Here is a 17,465-nt window from a genome sequence, read left to right as displayed (position 1 = left end):
CCCACACTGTCTTCCTCCCTGTGTCAGAGGCCGGGCTCTTGAACTCATTCCTTCCCATCGCTTCTGGAAACTTGCTCCTTCATATTCCTGCTGTCTTCTCCATCTTTAGTCCTTGTCTCATTGAACCAACCTAACATGCCTTCCCTCAACACCCCCTCTATCCTGAAAACTTCACATGTCCATGTGTTCCTAGTTCCTGTCACTGTCAACCTCCTTGAAAGCACAGTCAACACTCGCTGTCTCCCATCCCCAAATTCCATCGACTTATTACTCTTGCTGTTTAATATCAGTTTTATCTTGTGATTTGCAAACTGCCTCTAAAGACATTTTTATTTATTTATTTTTATTCTTATCAAAGTATATGGGAGGTAATAAAACTACAAAACTGACAAAGCTCAATAGTGATCTCCTGTTCACTTCTTCTTACCCCTGAATCCCACTCTCCAAAGGCTATTATTTTTACATCTTATTGTTATTTCTCTGCTATTTACCTTCACATTTCTAAATAACGTGAGTATTGTTTTGTATGTAACTTTATGGCACAACTATTCACTTCCTACATAGAATAGAATTTAGCTGTCTTACACCACCACTCCACAACCTCGCCTTCTCCTATCATCCCTGTATACTAATGACAATTGGCCTGTTTTGGTCTCCATTTTACTTCTCTTAGGGGTCTGTTCCTTGATTATCCATTTGCATTTGTATGAAGCATTAAAATCCTAAATGGTAGTTTTAGGTGTCTGAACATCTCTTCTCCACTACCTTTAACCTCGTGGAATTTCACATTTTTTATTCCTCTACTATCATCATGGTAGGTTTTCAAATGTTCTCAATTCAACAAACTTAACCATTAACTTTTCAAACAATCTCAGTCTAAATGCCTCCTGATCAAGGTTCTCCTACGGAGACACACGACTATCAATTAACCAACACGTTTTCAGCACTCATGCTACTTGACCTCTCAGTTTATCCTTCCCACAAAAAATGTTTTTCCTAGATAGGCTTTAAGACTCTGCTTTCTCTTGGTTCATCATCTCACGTGCTTACTACTCAGTTTTATATCCTTCATTATTTCTTCCTCTGCCTGCATCTTTTCTGTATTTATTTTTTTAATTAACTTTTTTACTTCACATAGAGAAAAATTCACTTTTTTACTTTTAATTTGTGTTCGCGTGGTATATCTTTTTCCAGACTTTTACTTTTACCTATCTATATCACTATATTTTTTCTTATAGGCAGAATATAGTTGGAGCTTCCTAAAAATTTTCAATATGATATTTTTATGATTTTTATTGGTATATTTTGATCATTTCCATTTAATGATAAGATCATTTCCATCTACTGGTAAGGTTGGATTTAGTTCTACTATGTTATTATTTGTTTTCTGTTGTTCTCCTCTGTTTTTGTTCCTCTGTTTCCCCTTCCTGGACTTACTTTGTACTCTCTTAATACTTTTTAATATTCAATTTTAATTTATATCTAATTTCCTTTTAACTGAGGAGGTCACATATAAGCAGAAGCCTAAATGAAAGGAGGTCACAAACCATACCAGGTCAGTAGGAAAAGTGCTGTGTGCATGGGAAACAGCTTGTGTAAAGGCACTGAGGCAAAAAGGAAGCCTGCTTCTTCCAAGGAATAGCAAAAGGCCAGAGTGGAGTGTCTAGAGTGAAGAACAGAAGAGTGACACTGAGGTCAGTTCAGCAGGATTTTGGTCTGTCATAGTTAAGAGTTCAGATTATATATATATATATATATATATAAAGATGACCAGCAAAGGGATCTTAACCCTTGACTTGGTGTTGTTAGCACCACACTCTCCCAAGTGAGCCACGGGCTGGCCCAAGAGTTCAGATTTTATTCTATGTGTGACGAGTAACCATTGAAGGGTTTTGAGCAGAGGAACAACTTGATCTTCATACTCTTAAGAGGTCTGTCTGGCCACTGTGTGCAGAACAGCACATAGAGGGGCAAGGGTGGAAGCAGAAAGGCAGCTGGGAAGCCACTGCAGCAGCAGTACAGGAAGGAGATAATTCAGTTCCAAGACCTGAGTTCAAATCTTGCCCCAGTACTTACTGGCTGAAAGCAGGATGGCAGTGGCAATGACGGGAAATGATTTAATTCAAAATATGCTTTAGTGGTAGAACTGACTGGACTTGCTAATGGGTTAGATGTGGGGTGTGAGGAAAGAAAGGGGTCAAGAATGATTTTCAATAAACCATCAAGGACTGGAACTCTGACCTATGTCCATGTCTTCAATGTCAGTGCCTCATCTGAAAGAACATAGAATTTGGAATCAAGTGAGACCTGAGTTCAGATCTTGCCCCCGTACCTACTGGTTGGAAGACCTTATTTAACCTCTTTTGAATACCAGTTTCCTCATCTGTAAGTTATAATTATAAATTGTGCAGCATTGTTGAGAAGCTGGTATGTAGCCACTCTGCAGTAAATAGAGTTAATGTAATTGTTTAGTACTAAATGAATATTTACTCAGTGGATAACACAGGCCCTGCATTGAATTCTTCAACAGCCGTGGTCCTTTGCTCCCCACCTCTGTTTTTCTCTTTCTCCACACAACATTGTTGCCCAGATTTTCTATAGCTTTCTTGTCTAAGAGGTTTTTTTAGCTCCCTCTATCTGAGGTGATTCCTAATGGTTTATCTCAAAGATATTTCCAATATTTCAAAAAGCCTAAAGGAACTCAGGCTTTTTTTAAATGTTGAGATTACATTTCATCATACTGTAAACTGCCTAGAAAGTAAGTAATTCTGTTGGGCAGAATTTCAAAAGATGACTGCAGAAAGTAGAAAAATAATATAAGCCATTTTGGGAGGTGAAAAGAATAGGAAACACTCCACTGCAGACTGTCACGTTGCAGTTGCTTAGAAACAAAAAAACAAAACTGCTATTACTTAATTGCAAACCTCAAATTGCTATTTAACTTTTGCCTTGTGTTTCTTAATCTTAATTCCAAAGTTACCATAAAATAGACAATAAAAATTTAAAAGTTAAAAATAAATGGTAAATTTTCATTATTCTATAATGAAATACATTTTTAAACTGTATTTCAATATACTGTGTATGCTTTCTTCTACTACAATTCTGAATGCCTCTTCCCACTAACTGTTCCCAGTAGCCCATTCTGAGCAACTATTTCCTGGCCTGTTTGAAAGAAACACTTTTATTTGCCCAATAATTGAGTTTTGTGTGTACTCCCTTGGGGAAGGTGAAAGTCTTGATCAAATCAGAAATTTTTTATGTATTGGCTATTATGTATAATCAAAATGAAGTAAAAATACATTCTTTTGCAAAAACTCTATTAGTCATTCCAAGTATTTCAATAAATTCTTGCTAAAGTTGAATTATCACTCATTAATACTGCCAGTTGATGCAATAGAAACTTGTCCACTAGTTTTCAAAAGTAAATGTATAAAATTGAGTGGGTTCATTTTTACACATCAGGATGTGTAAAGTGCTTACCTCTAATGCAAAGCCGTACTGCTCTAGTTCTACGTAGATGAGTCCACGATTAATAAAGGTATTTAATGTTACAGTTTCTCCAGCATCATGAAGAAGCACAATTCCATAATCTGTTAATGCCTATAAATAAAATAATCACTTACAACCTATATTCAGCTCTTTAGAGCCTTACTTCATTAGCTATGGACAAATTTGTTTATGCCCAGACTAGGACCTCATAGTTAATTCTGTCATTTGACTTATAATTTATGACCCAAATAATTAGTTGTTACATTTAAAGGGTCCCCTTAGCTAAATATTATGAATGCTGCTATTTTTTAATAAGTGGTGCCCACAGTGATGGCATTTCACATGCTATTGATGAGTCGCCACATGCATTTTCATTTGTGTATGGGCTGAAAGGCAGAGATTCAACACCCTTCCCCCACTCAGTAGTTTCACCAAATGACTGTTGACATTAAAGAAGAGCACTGATGATTACTGTTTAAAATTTAATTTCTTTTTAATGTTTTATTGTTTTCTTTACTAAAATTTAGGCTCAATGGGGGTAGAGTTTTTCCATTTTGTTCACCATTGCAAGCCCAGTAAGCAGCATCGTGGCTGCACACACTAGGCATTCAACAAATTTTTATCAAATGAATAAATCATGAATCAATAAAAATAAAGTTTTATCTTAATAAAACTTACAAATAAGCACTTACAGGAAAATTACTTCAAGATATTTTGATATGTATACAATACTCACTGGTTTTTTAAAGAAAGCAGTCTTAAGCTGAGAATTAATCTGCTCAAAAGACCTTGCTCCATTACTTTTACCTTTTTAAAAATTTCATTCACTGAATAAACAAGGTTTCACTGGTCAATACATTGCACCAAGTACTAGAAACATCCTAAATTTGGGTTGGAGCTGAATCTCTTAAATCATTTTTCTACTGAACATTTTGTCCAAAAGAGCCATACAGTTTGATCAGAAAAGGGCCAAATCTTACATGCTTGTAGCACCTTCTAGCTGAAAATGGCAAATAAATAGTATTTTATTTTTTGCTCATTTGCCTTCCTTTAGTGTTTCCTCAATGGGAAGTCAAGTGTCTAAAAAAATTGTGCAATTAAAGATTCTATATGTATACTGTGTGATGGAGTTTGGATGTGTTGTCCCCTCCAAAACTCATGTGGAAATTTGATCCCCAATGTGGCAGTGTTGGAAACTGATTGAGTCATGGGGGCGGATCCCTCATGAATGAATTAATGCTCTCCCTGGGGGAGGGGGGATTAATGAGTGAGTTCTCGCTCTATTAGTTCCCGCAAGAGCTCGTTGCTTAAAAAGACCCCGGCACCTTCTCTCTCCCTCTTGCTTCTTCTCTCGCCATTTGATCTGCTTGTACCCACCGGCTCCCTGCCGCTTTTCCGCCATGAGTAGAAGCAGCCTGAGGCCCATGCCAAATGCAGCTGTCCCAGAATCGTAAGCCAAATAAACCTCTCTTCTTTATAAATTACCCAGTCTCAGGTATTTCTGTTATAGCAACACAAACGGACTAAAACACTGTGGCATAATTATAAATAACATTGTCAGGGCTGTAAAAATAATTAGTAATACTTTTGTAAAAAAGAAAAGAAAAGAAAAGAAAAGAAAAGAAAAGAAACCTAGAATGTTAGCCATAAATTGCCTATTACCTAACTTTTTCTTTCACAGAATCAGAGTGTAAAACCTATAAGATGCTTTTAGAGACTCCCTAAGCAGCTGAATAAGACACAAAAGAAGCAAAGGGTGGTGGGCGAGGATTGATGTTTTGATTAAGAGGAGAGGTGAGGACCTTGGTCTGTCCTGAGTTTGTGTCATGCCTCTGCTGTTATTGCTAGTTTCTCAGTTTGGGGTAACTAACTTAACACTAAGTGTTAATTTCCTCCTCTGCAAAGTTGGGGTGTTAAAAATTCACCATATTGTTGTAAAAGTCCACTTAAACATATTTTGATTGTATGCTGGTAAAGCATTTAGCTGAATGCTAAATGCTAGTCCTAAATAAGTGGTAAATGTTACTATTTTTATTAACATAAAGTGATAGAACCAGAATTCACCTTTGCTTAGTTTTTATGAAACCATATCCTGGGAGAATGCCTAAGTGCATTTTCTGCAGAAAGACACATGGTTTTTCCTCAGCCTAGTGATGGCAGGAATGCTGAGAAACAGGTGGAAGCAGACAAAAGGGAGGAGGTGACATTGTTAAATGACATCCAGTCCACATATTGGAGGTCAGATGGTTTTACAAAGCCACCAAAGACTGTTAACACAGAAGCAAACAAACCTGTGCACACCAATACAGGTCTCTAACTCCTTGTGTGACTAGCATGAGTTTTCTAACCTTTTCCTATTTCCATTTCCTCATCTGCAAAATGCGTGAATTGGATGAAATGCTTTGGGATCCTGGCAGCTCTAAAATGACCAAAATTTTATTATTCTAATTGGGTCTCACTTTATTTTAGTAGTTTTATTTATTAACAGGGCATAGGCTCTTTTAAATATCTGAAATAACAAAAAAATGAGAGTTCCCTTACCATCCAGCTCATTGTTTTCTTCTTCAGGGTTACCCTTCTGGCAGGAATGGGGGTGGGGAGGGAGTCATCAAAGATACCTGCTGTGCAGGTCACTCTGATAAATGACCCCTTAATTAGCTCCTAGAATCTTAACAACTCTCTTGTGAAAAATTAGTTATTCATTTGTCAACATTTCTGAAGGAAATCTGATAGTCTGGTTACCAGGAATGTTGCCATTCTCTCAGCTAGGAACAATGTTTCTCTCTTCTTCTCTTACAAATCTTGTAAATTTCTAAATGTTTTAAACAGATTTAACTGTCTGAGATTCACAGAGATTGGGATGTGCAGACACGCTGCCAATCAGAATGTTAAAGGAATGCTTTATTTACTGTGGAAGTGGGCAGAAACAAGGAGAGGGAGACAAGTGGATAACAGAGAGGATGCGACAAACACCACGAAAGCACAGGCCAGCTGCTCCCCAGTGCAGAATCCTCATTAAAAAAGGACCAAACTCACAAGGGGAGAGAAGAGAGAAGGGGCAAGATAAGAAAATACAAATGAGAGTTTGCATAGGCGAACGCTGGATCAGGACAAATGAAGAGAAAGGTTTGCAGCAGCCATAGTTAGGCCTTCAAAATACACAGGCAAGTCCTGGACACTGGTACCCTGAGCTTGAAACCATTACTCCAAACTTCCTGCTGCATGTATGGTCTGAGGACTACCTAAAATACCTCCACAAACTGCTCCAGCTAATGTTGAAATTTTGAAGCAACAATATTGCAAGGGATCACAGCTTTAAAATTCTTCGTGCAGTGAATCAGTAGGAACATTTACTTGAGTAAATGATAACTAATTGTGTAATGTATTTTAATTTATACATGCCCTTAAATGCTTCTATGAGCATTAAAAAATTGATTTTTCATTTGACTTATTGCAGAAATTGTATAGGAAAATTTGGTGGGCACTAACAAAGAAATTAAATACTCTTTGAACTGGTTCTTTGCTTTTTCAAGTTTGTGTGTGTATTTGCATAAGAATTACTTTTTAAGATTACAGCAGAAATAAGAAAATACTTTATGAATACTTTAAACATGATTACAAAAGCTTTTAATGTGTTGTTTATTAAATGTTGTTTATTGATTGCTTGTTGAATTCAACAAGCTATTAAATGCATGTTGTTAATTAATGCTTTAAATGTGCTATTTACTAAAATGATCATCTTACCATTTGAAGTTCCCCTATCTTGGTGTAACATAATGCTCTGTTATAAAATGCTATATAAGTCTTTCTGTCCATGTTGATAGCTGTAGTTAAATCTCTAATTGCTAGCTTATAAATCTACAAAGAAAAAAAATAATTAGGTGAGAAGGGATGGACTGGACTGGGCATAATGGACCAAAATTCAACTGTAAAATAAATTCTTGATTCTATCAGAGTTTTGGAACATTTGTTTAACCATTCTGTGTATCATCTGTGAAATTAAGACATTCAAACTAATCTTTCACAGAGTTAAGATCTCCTGGTAGGAATTATTATTATAGTTTCTCTTACTTGAACATAAAATTAAACATAGCAACAGCTTTAATAATTTAGATAATTATTTTATTACCAATGTTACCAATAATTATTTTATTCCCAAGGCAAGGAGAAAATTATACTTAGTAAAAGAGAAGCAACCCATATTCATCCAGCAAATATTCACCAGAGCTTGCTTGCTCTGTCACTCATGCTGTCATATCACATAATCGTCATGTTTTCTATCCACGTTCCCTTTTGCTTCCTCTTTGATTCTTCTCTGGTACCTTATATCATCCATTTCTATAGATAGTAATTTTCATGGAATTAACACATAATGCAAGGTCTTACCTTTGCTTTAAGGTATTATTTGCAAAATATTTCATATGAAATAGCTACAAAAGAAAGAAAAGTAGGGAGAAACAAAGTATTCTGTGCAGTATGAGATGTATTAATGGTGCTGCTCACACCCTTTAACCCAGTAATTCGTTTAAGAACCAGTCATAAACTCAAGCAACAACTTTGTTCCCAATTGTGTATAACTGTATTACTCAATATACTAAAATAGTAAAAAAATTAAAACAGCCCAAATATTCAACAATACTGTGGTTAAAAATAAGTTATGGTAAAATATTATATAGTCAGAAAAAAATATCTTCAAAGATTAAGTGTAAAAAGCAGGGCACAATACAAATTATGTAAGTAGCATAATCCCAATAATGGAAAAGATATATCATATATCATCAGGAAAATAAAATATTAAATGCAAATACACCAAAATGCTCTCAGGAATTATTATTTGATGGTGGGATAATAATTCTTTATTTCCTTCTGTATTTTCCAAATTATCTACAATGAATATATACTATTTTCTTAATAAAAATAAACCATAAATATTACTTAAAATGTAAATGTCGAAGATAAATATCACTATTTGTGAAAAATTATTCATTGAAATCTCTTTTGGTGCACTGGGAGAGCATAGTGTTCTTTGTAGTTCCCTTTGCACCACAGTGATTCTTCTACCACAAAGAAAATAAGGAAGTGAGTCTCCACTTGGCATCCAGAGTCTGCCCACTCTCAAACATCAGTTAACCAGGCTGGAGGAAGTGGCCTCACCTTGCTGCAATATTTCAGAACTCCTCTGTAGAGATAGGCACGCACACCCTCAGGATAAATTTTGATGGCCTCATTACAATTCAAGATTGCTTTGGAATATCTACCTTTTAAACCATAGTAGGCTACTCGGCTTAAATATGCCTGTTCAGGGAAAGAGAGAAGGAAAGCAGGAAGGGATGCTTGAGTAAAAGCACCAATTCTACCAAAATATACAGTACTTTGAACAAATCTCTGTCTCACAAAGATGGTGTTAAAATAGTCTTTTTCTCCATTCTTTTTTTTTTCAAATAAAGAAAAAATTTCAAAATACAGAATAGCTGAAAGAACAGCACAATGAATAGCCATATACCTGCCACCTGGATTTAATAATTATTCACATTTTGCCATATTTGTTTTATCTATTTTTTTTTAACTATTTGTAAGCAAGTTGTAGACATCATAATACTTCACCCAAGTCATTCACTGTGCATCTCCTGTGGAAAAAAGACATTCTCCTACATAACCACACTACCATTGTATATCTAAGAAAAGTAACAGTAATTCCCTAAAATCATATAATATTTTGTCCATATTCAAATTTCACAGACTTTAAAATTAGGATCCAATCAAGCTTGACCTGTTGAATTTTGTGTTGTCTTTATAATTTATTAAAGTACAGGAATCAATGTGATAGCAAAACAAGAAATAAATAAAATTAATTACATAGTATATACAATTAAAATTATTAATAGGTACATTAATATATTAACAATATTTACATATATCACAATTCACAAATACATTTACATAAGTAATATCCCTGACGGAAATAATACTTTTAGTTCAAAGGGAAATACAGGTACCTGGATTATCAAAATACAGTTAGTTGAAAAGTATGTATAAGTAATTGATTATTGCTAATTAATCATAATGGCATATAAAGGATTTAATAGTTTTACCAAATTAACACACCCTCCATATCAGTGAAATCATTTATTTAATACCTGGTAATGTTTTGGATCAAGATTAATTGCATGATTAAAATCCAGGATCGAGTTATCTTTGTTGAGTTTTACTTTACAAAGCCCTCGTTGATAAAAGCCATCAGCAAAATTAGGATTTGCTTTCACTGCTTTTGTAAAAGAATCAAAAGCCTAGAAGAGCATATTGTTAAAATGCAAGCCATTTAGTAAAAAACAAATTTTAAATGTTAATAAATTACAGAATATAACAATCATTGAAAAGTTTTGCTTTATTTTTTAGCATTTTAAACACATTTCTCCCAATGAACCTTGTGGAGCAAACAAAAGTAATATTTAGAAACAGGTCAGGTTTATTATTATAGATAAAGGCCTTATTCCCAGACTAATGTCTACATAATTCATGTTGTTAGATTATATTTTGGAGGGTATAATTTTAATCATTATTCTTCTGATTTCATTCATTTTTTCAAAGAAAAACAACCAGCATATTTATTTTCCATGAAGGCCCAACAAACATAGCAGACACATAGTTACGAAATTTCAGAACAATAGAACTCTAAAATTTTTATCAACATTGCAAAGCAAAGATGAGTTTGCTCTGGTTGTCCAAAAGGACTAAATATATGTAAAAGAGTCTCAATTCATATATTTACTGGCATTTCTTAATCGAACAACTAATCAAGTCCAGCTCTATGTTATGAAAATACAAGTTTAAGACACTGTCCACCCCATGAATATAAGGATTAGAATAATATGTGTGTGTTAGTGTGAGAGTGTGTGTGTGTGTGTGTGTGTGTAGTGCAGAGTTGGAGTCCATGAATATAAGGATTAGAATATGTGTGTGTTAGAGTGTGAGAGAGAGTGTGTGTGTGTGTGTGTCTGTGTGTGTGTGTGTGTGTAGTGCAGAGTTGGAGTTGTGGAATATCCAACGTTAACCACTGGATAATCAATTATCTTATATATTTATTCTGTCAGTGACAACTTTGAAGTGGAGAACCACATAAAATAACCAAAGACTGGATAAATACATAGTAATTGAATCAACTGGTTTTCAGTGAATCTGGCCATCTTAACAACCAGTTTCTATCTGATTTGAAATGTTCAATCACCAGTAAGAGAAGCCAAAAGAGTTGCCTAATCATTTTCCATTTATTTCACACTACGTTGAAGCACTTAATTTGAAGTACATACAATTTAATAAGAAAATTCATATTAATGCTATGAAATTATTTTACTATAGTAATTTCTACAGTTAGACTTATTGGTTTGGTGGGAAACACACTTCGGTTTTCGGAATATTGTTGACAAACAATCATCAAATGTGTTGAATAAATAAATGTTTTGCAGGGTACAGTCTGACTATAATAAGCCAAGCTTTATAAGAAGCTTTGAACTAGTCACTCATTGTATAGGTAGCCTTCAAAATAGAAATGTGAGCAATCAGTTTCTAAAACCACAGCCTATGCTCTCAAATACACAAAATACCATTTGTAAGTTGCCTTCCTCCATGTAACAAAGACCCAAGTTATACAGACAGTCAGCTGAAGCATCTGTGGCATTTGGTTCTTTATCGGAATGAGAAAAGACATCCAATGCCTTCTTCAACATTCTCACAGCTTCCTATAATGATTTAAAAAAAAGGAGGGGAGAATGTTTCTTTCCAATATTTATTTAACATTACAGCCTTACACGTTAAAAGAAACTCAGAGCACACAGCTTTACTGTCATTTCACCAGGGGACTCACAGACCTGGTACAGTCACAGATCTTGTCAGTACACCACGGGAAGAGGACCTAGTTCAGGAATCTGATCTCACCAAGTCCCACCCAGGCACCTGTCCTACAAGCCAGTGTTTTGGAACTATAATTTCTACACTTGATCTTAGCCAAAAGGCCAGGAAGCGATGGACCTATGATTTCTAAATGCTAAAGGCTATTTTCTTGTAGTCTTAAGTCAGACATATTTATGGACTAGTTTATTTATTATCAATTTCCTAGAAATTTTCCTGAATAGAATATTGGGAAGCTACTAGGTAGGAAAAGGTCTCCACTCCAGAGGAGATAGCTTATACAGTCTTAATCAATCTTTACTTTGCGCTGCTGTGCTCCTAATGGGATTCCACTGGCACCAGAAAATAAACTGCCATCAAAAATCACCCATTTATTTAGTCAAAATAATTGAAACTCATTAATGAAAAAAATTCAATTTTCCAGATAGAAATACCATTTAATAATTAACTAATCTACATATAAATATAAATACTTGTTATTCATTTTCCCTTTTTCTAAATTGTATTAATTGCTAAAGAAACAATGAGATTTAACTTGGTTATGCCGTGTCCTTTACTGCTAGCCTTTAGCATTTACTCTGAGCATGTTTCCAACATCCGTCCTTTGGTCCTCACTCTCAGCACATGACCTTGCCATAGAAAAATTTCCGTCTTTTTCACTTTCCAGTGTATCTATATGTTCACGCATTTTCACCTTTTTTCTCTCCTTCTTTGAATGGCTTCCTTTCTTGTCCTTTGCAGAGCTAGCTCCTCAAGCTGTGTCCCTGACCCCATGTCCTTCTCCTTGACCTGGGCATAATCTGCTACTTCCTTCTTCTTTTGGACCTCTGCATCTTCCCTGTCTCCTTGATTCCATAAAGACTTGAGTCTACTCAAGGCTCCCATCTCATTTAAATTAATATGAACACACCCTCACTTTCTCCTCCTTCCCCCATGACTCTCTCCTTCACTACTTTCACCTCAGGGAGATCTGGACGGGCTTGCAGATAAGACATGTTTATATTTTGAAAACAGTACTGGGGCTCCTGTGTGGATAAAAGCTTGATGCTGTAAATCGAGGAAGAAAAAGAAAAGATTCTGAGCTGGGATAATGACCATAGAAACAGAGAAAGGAAGTGGATTTGAGAGATACTTAGAAAGTCAAACCAAGAGACCACTACTAATTGGATGGAACAGAGCAGCCAGCATCAGGTTTCTAGCTGGAGCAACAGGGAGCAGGAGTGAGGGGAGGTTACAGCAAGAATAAAGGCGTATTCCTAAAAGGATGGAGAGGTCAACAACTTCAAAGGTGGATGAAAAGTAGGCAGTGATATATACTGAGAGATGACCTCTGAATATGCAATAAGGAAGTCATTGATGAAAATAGAGCACTTCATTCAAACGAGGGGTATATTCATTTTCTATTGTTGCAAATCAAATTACCACAGATTTAGCATTAAAGTAGTACACATTTCTTCTCTCAGTTTCCATAGGTCAGAAGACTGGGCATGGCATAGCTGGGTTCTCTGCTCTGGGTCCCACAAAGCCACAATCCAGGTGTCAGTTGAGCTGTGTCCTCCTCTGGAAACTCGACTGGGGAGAATCAGCTTCCAAGTTCATTCATGCTGTTGGCAGAAGTCACTTCCTTGAGACTCGAAGATGGACAGCCCCAGCTTTTTGCTGGCTGTTGGCTGCCCTCAGGTCCTAGAGGCTGCCTGCAGTTCATCACAGAACCTTCTGCATAGCAGTTTGCTTTTTCCAGGCATGTGAGAGAATCTCTCTCTCCAGTCTGCTAAGGAGTCTTATATAATGCAACACAAAAGTAAGAGTGACATCCCATCAACTTCACCATATTCTACTGGTTAGAAGAAAGTCACATGTCATGTCCACACTGAAGGAAGGGGAGGAGATAATACAGTATGATTCACTGAGAGTAACTTTAAGGTGTGTCTGCCAGTATGGTCCCCCCATGATTCAATATCCTTGCCACATGCAAAATACAATCCTTCATTCCAAGGTTCCCGAAAATCTCATCTCATTACTGCACCAGCTCAAAGTCCATAATCCACTAAGAACCACCTTTTGGGCACAATTTCTATCCATCTGTGGACTTGTGAAATTAAAGAGACAAGTTATCTGTCCCCCAAACAACCAACATACAAGGGTGAGACAAATACAGGATAATATCCACAGACATTCCAGTTTAAAGAGGGGAGGATGGAAGATAAAAAGGAGTTGCTGGTCCATGGCAGTTTTGAAATCCATTTGGGCAAATATCCAGAGTCTCTTGATTAGGTTTCAAGGCATAAGAGTAATTCTCTGTGGCTCTTAGTCCTGTCCTGTGGGTTCCTGATCTTGCCCTCTGGATTATCCTTCCTTTCTTACTAAAGGTTGCACATTTGCAGCTGAGGTGTTTTATTAATCTGCTTCCTGCCTGCCTAATTTTGAGGTCTCACAGTTTCCTTTCACTTTGTACTTGCTTTCGCTTTTTCTCTTTTAGTCCAACTGGGCAGTGTTTGTAAAGAAATAATTTTCTCAAAAACTTTGGGGACCTTCTATGAATTTCACAGGATTCATTCCATTAGACAAAAGCCATATCAGCTAATTTTTTCAAGAAAATTCTTTCTCCTCTTTGGCCTCGTGCCTAGATGCCTGAGAGACAATGACCTTATGCTTTTATAAGTCCTCTGGTTTGGTTAAGAGGATTTGTAAGGCATATCCTTAGTCTTTTGAAAGGGACCTAATGTGACAATACTTTGACCTTATGATATTTCTGAGATCTTGGCAAAAGGTTGTTCAGCCTCACCTCATCCTTCTCTTTAGAACACACTTTCCTGACAGGGAATATCTTGATTTTATCATCTTTTGCCATGTGGAGAAGTTGAGAATTATCAACATCACCAAATTCTGGTTTATTTTGTTTTAACAGTTCTTAACTCAATTTCTCTCCTCTTACATTTTACTACAAACAGCAAGAAGAAACCAGGCAGCACTGTCAATGCTTTGCCTGGAACTCATCTTAGCTGTATATGCAGGTTCTTGATGTATTAGTTTTGCTTTCCATATAACTACAGGAGAAAATTTTGCTAAGCTTACTGCCATTACATAAAAAAGATCTCCCTTCCAATCATATGTTGCTCACTTGCTTCTAAGTCCTCAATAGCAGCTTCTTTAAAGACCAGATACCTACTAACCATCTGAGATGATTTAAGCTTTCTCTGTCATGATCCTCAAAATTCTTACAGCTCTGCCCACTGCTTGGTTCCAAAGCTGCTCCCACAGTTTCAGATATTTGTTATAGCAGCACTCCATTTCCAGTACTAAAATCTGCATTAGTTTCCTACTGCTGCTGCAACAACAAAAAAGCCCCACAAACTTAATGCCCTAAAACAACACACATTATTATCTCACATTTTCCTCAGCTCTGGGGTCTGGGCACAGCTTAGCAGAGTCCTCTGCTCAGGGTCTCACAGGCTGCAATCGAGGTGTCAACCAGCTGCATTCTCATCTGCAAGCTCAGTTGGGGGAGGATCTTCTTCCAAGTTAATCCACGTTGTTGGTAGGTTTCATTTCCTTGTGGCTGTATGACTGAGGGCCCTGGCTTATTACTGGCTGTTGGCTGAAGGTTGCCCTGAGGTTCTGGAGACCACAGCAGTTCCCTGTCAGAAGACCCCCTCCACAGGCAGTTCACAGTATGGCTTTATGTAACATAATCATGGAAGTGACATCTATGACCTTTGCTGCATTCTGTTGGTTAAGGAGCAAGGCACAGGTTCCACCCACACTCAAGGTCATACAAGGGCACAGATTGTTGGGGGTGGGAGGGCACCTTGCAATGTGCCTACCATAAGAGAATAAGAACCAGATTGTAGTGAGTGGCAGAATGAAAAGTGAGGAAATGAAGATAATAAATATAGAAAAATGTCCAAGATTTGATTGTGTCAGAAATAAGAGAAAAAGTCAATAACTGGAAAGGTCAGGGGGCAAAAGTAGAGGTTTTTTTGGTTTTTTAGTTAATGATAGTTATTCATGATTAAATGCTTATGGAATGAAACTTATAAAGAAGCTAAAAATACTTAAGAAAAAATATGAATAATAGTAACTAATGTTTATTAAATCATCATGGTCACAAACTGAAGTGTTCAATATCATAAAGTTATCAGTTCTCCCTAATATAATCTAATGATTCAGTATAATTTAAATCAAATTCCAAGAGAGTTGTTCATGGATTTCACAAGCTGAATTTAAAACATACTGTATGTGGTAGAGTAAAGGCTCAAGAATAAACAGGAATCTCCCAGAGAAGAACATGGCATGGGCACTTGCTCTATCAGACAGGTAGCAAGAAGTACAGTGAAGCTACAGTAACCAAGACATTGTACTACTGGGCCAGGAATAGAAAAACTGACCAAAGGAACAGAATAGAGAGTCCAAAATCACACATGTTCCACACATATGCAAAAATGTATAATATGATCGATGTAGCACTGCAGATCTTTGGGTTAAGGAGAACATTTCAATAAATGATACTGAAACATTTTAATGGGGAAAACTAAAAATTTACCACTATTTCACACTAAAAAAATCTGCTTAAGATAAAGGTCTTCAAAGGAAAAAGAAAAACTTTAACCTCTGTTTATAAAAGGCACCATAAGAACTACTTGAAAGATAAGCAACAAATTGTGAGATGATACATAGCACAAAACCAAAAATTAGTATACAGAATTTATTTTTAAATCCCTAAAATCAATGAGAACAAGACAAACAAAAAAAGTGCGTAGAAAATTGACGTAACGGGAAATATGAGTGGTTGATAAACATAAAAATATGCTCAACCTGATGCTCAAAATGAGAAATGTGAAATAAGACTACCATCCACCCAACTGGCAAAAAATAAAGTCTAACAATTCCAATTATTATAAAGGATGCAGACCAACAGGGACCTCATACACTGCAGGTGGACAATAAATTGGTACAACCCTTTGGAAGAAATGTGTCATTGTCTTAAAATTTAAACATTCATACTCTCTACATACCAGCAAATCTACTCCTAGGAATATATCCTGGAAAACTACTCCACATATTAACAGAAGACATGAAAAAGAATATTTAGAGCAGCCCTAATCTTAAGAGAAAAAAAAAGAGAAGAAATAACACTAATGTTAACAGAAGAATAAATAAATAAATAGTATAGTCTTGTGAAAAAAATATTTATAAAGTGTTACACTAAGCACAATATATAAACTGCATTAGTAGATTTAGTAAATGTTACTCAGAGGACTTTTCACCTTGGTTCTCTTGGCCTTCATTTGGGCTTTTGCTAATACAGCATACATTGTTATCTCGGATCTACTCCAAGAGATCCCTTCCAAGACCTGAATGGCCTTGTCATGGTTTTCGCAAAATGAATAAATGAGTGCTTGCTGTAAAGGACTCAATTTAATGAGACCTAAAAGGAAAGGAGAGTTTATCAATACCTTCACCAACTAACAAAGATTTAGAATATAATTATTTTAAGGAAGTCAAGCAATTCAATGATATTTCTTTGTAATATGAATTAACAAATTAATATTATACTAAAATATACTTGCTACCAGCAAACAATAAGACATTACAATTACAAACAAAAAAGTAAAATTGTAAGCCTGGCATTTCCTATAATAACCTCAAACACAAAATTCACTATGTTATGAATCATTTTACTAATTGATTATGTACAATGTGGAACTGAAGTTCAAAGATCTAACTCTGACTTTCAAGTGAATCCCTCCTGCTATCTATACATAGCTATTGCAAATAGTATAAATATTTTAAAGAGGTATTTCTTAAGTTAAGACAAGTACAATCTTGCATTAATTATATTATTTACCTTTGTTCATTTCTGCTACTTGATAAATAGTGAACTTTGCTAGATCATAACATTTCAGCATAAGAAGATATTGTCCTCTGGAAGAAATAATAGCTTTTTGAGTCTAAGTTTTTAAAAATAATTTTCATAAAATAGTTTCTTATAACAAGTTACTTAAAATTTTAGAATTACAATGCATTCATTCATATTTACATAGGTATGCATAAAAACAATGTGAAAATTA

General features: G+C 35.7%; 1 protein-coding gene across 1 annotated transcript in view; it reads right to left on the bottom strand.

The window, feature by feature from the left end:
* The window catches only part of TTC6 (tetratricopeptide repeat domain 6), a 164,397-nt gene that overhangs the window by 19,054 nt on the left and 127,878 nt on the right, over window positions 1–17,465 (bottom strand). Inside the window, exons 19-25 of the mRNA XM_063090125.1 lie at window positions 17,243–17,319; window positions 16,662–16,822; window positions 11,091–11,225; window positions 9,627–9,776; window positions 8,644–8,784; window positions 7,234–7,347; window positions 3,481–3,600 (exon numbers count right to left, since the gene is read on the bottom strand). Of these exons, the coding sequence (XP_062946195.1) occupies window positions 3,481–3,600; window positions 7,234–7,347; window positions 8,644–8,784; window positions 9,627–9,776; window positions 11,091–11,225; window positions 16,662–16,822; window positions 17,243–17,319 (898 nt within the window). The remainder of the gene's footprint in view (window positions 1–3,480; window positions 3,601–7,233; window positions 7,348–8,643; window positions 8,785–9,626; window positions 9,777–11,090; window positions 11,226–16,661; window positions 16,823–17,242; window positions 17,320–17,465) is intronic.

This window comes from Cynocephalus volans, chromosome 3 (assembly GCF_027409185.1).
Source record: "Cynocephalus volans isolate mCynVol1 chromosome 3, mCynVol1.pri, whole genome shotgun sequence".
NCBI classification, from domain to species: Eukaryota; Metazoa; Chordata; class Mammalia; order Dermoptera; family Cynocephalidae; genus Cynocephalus; species Cynocephalus volans.
Note: the sequence above shows the minus strand (reverse complement) of the source record. Positions and strands in the feature narration are given on the sequence as shown.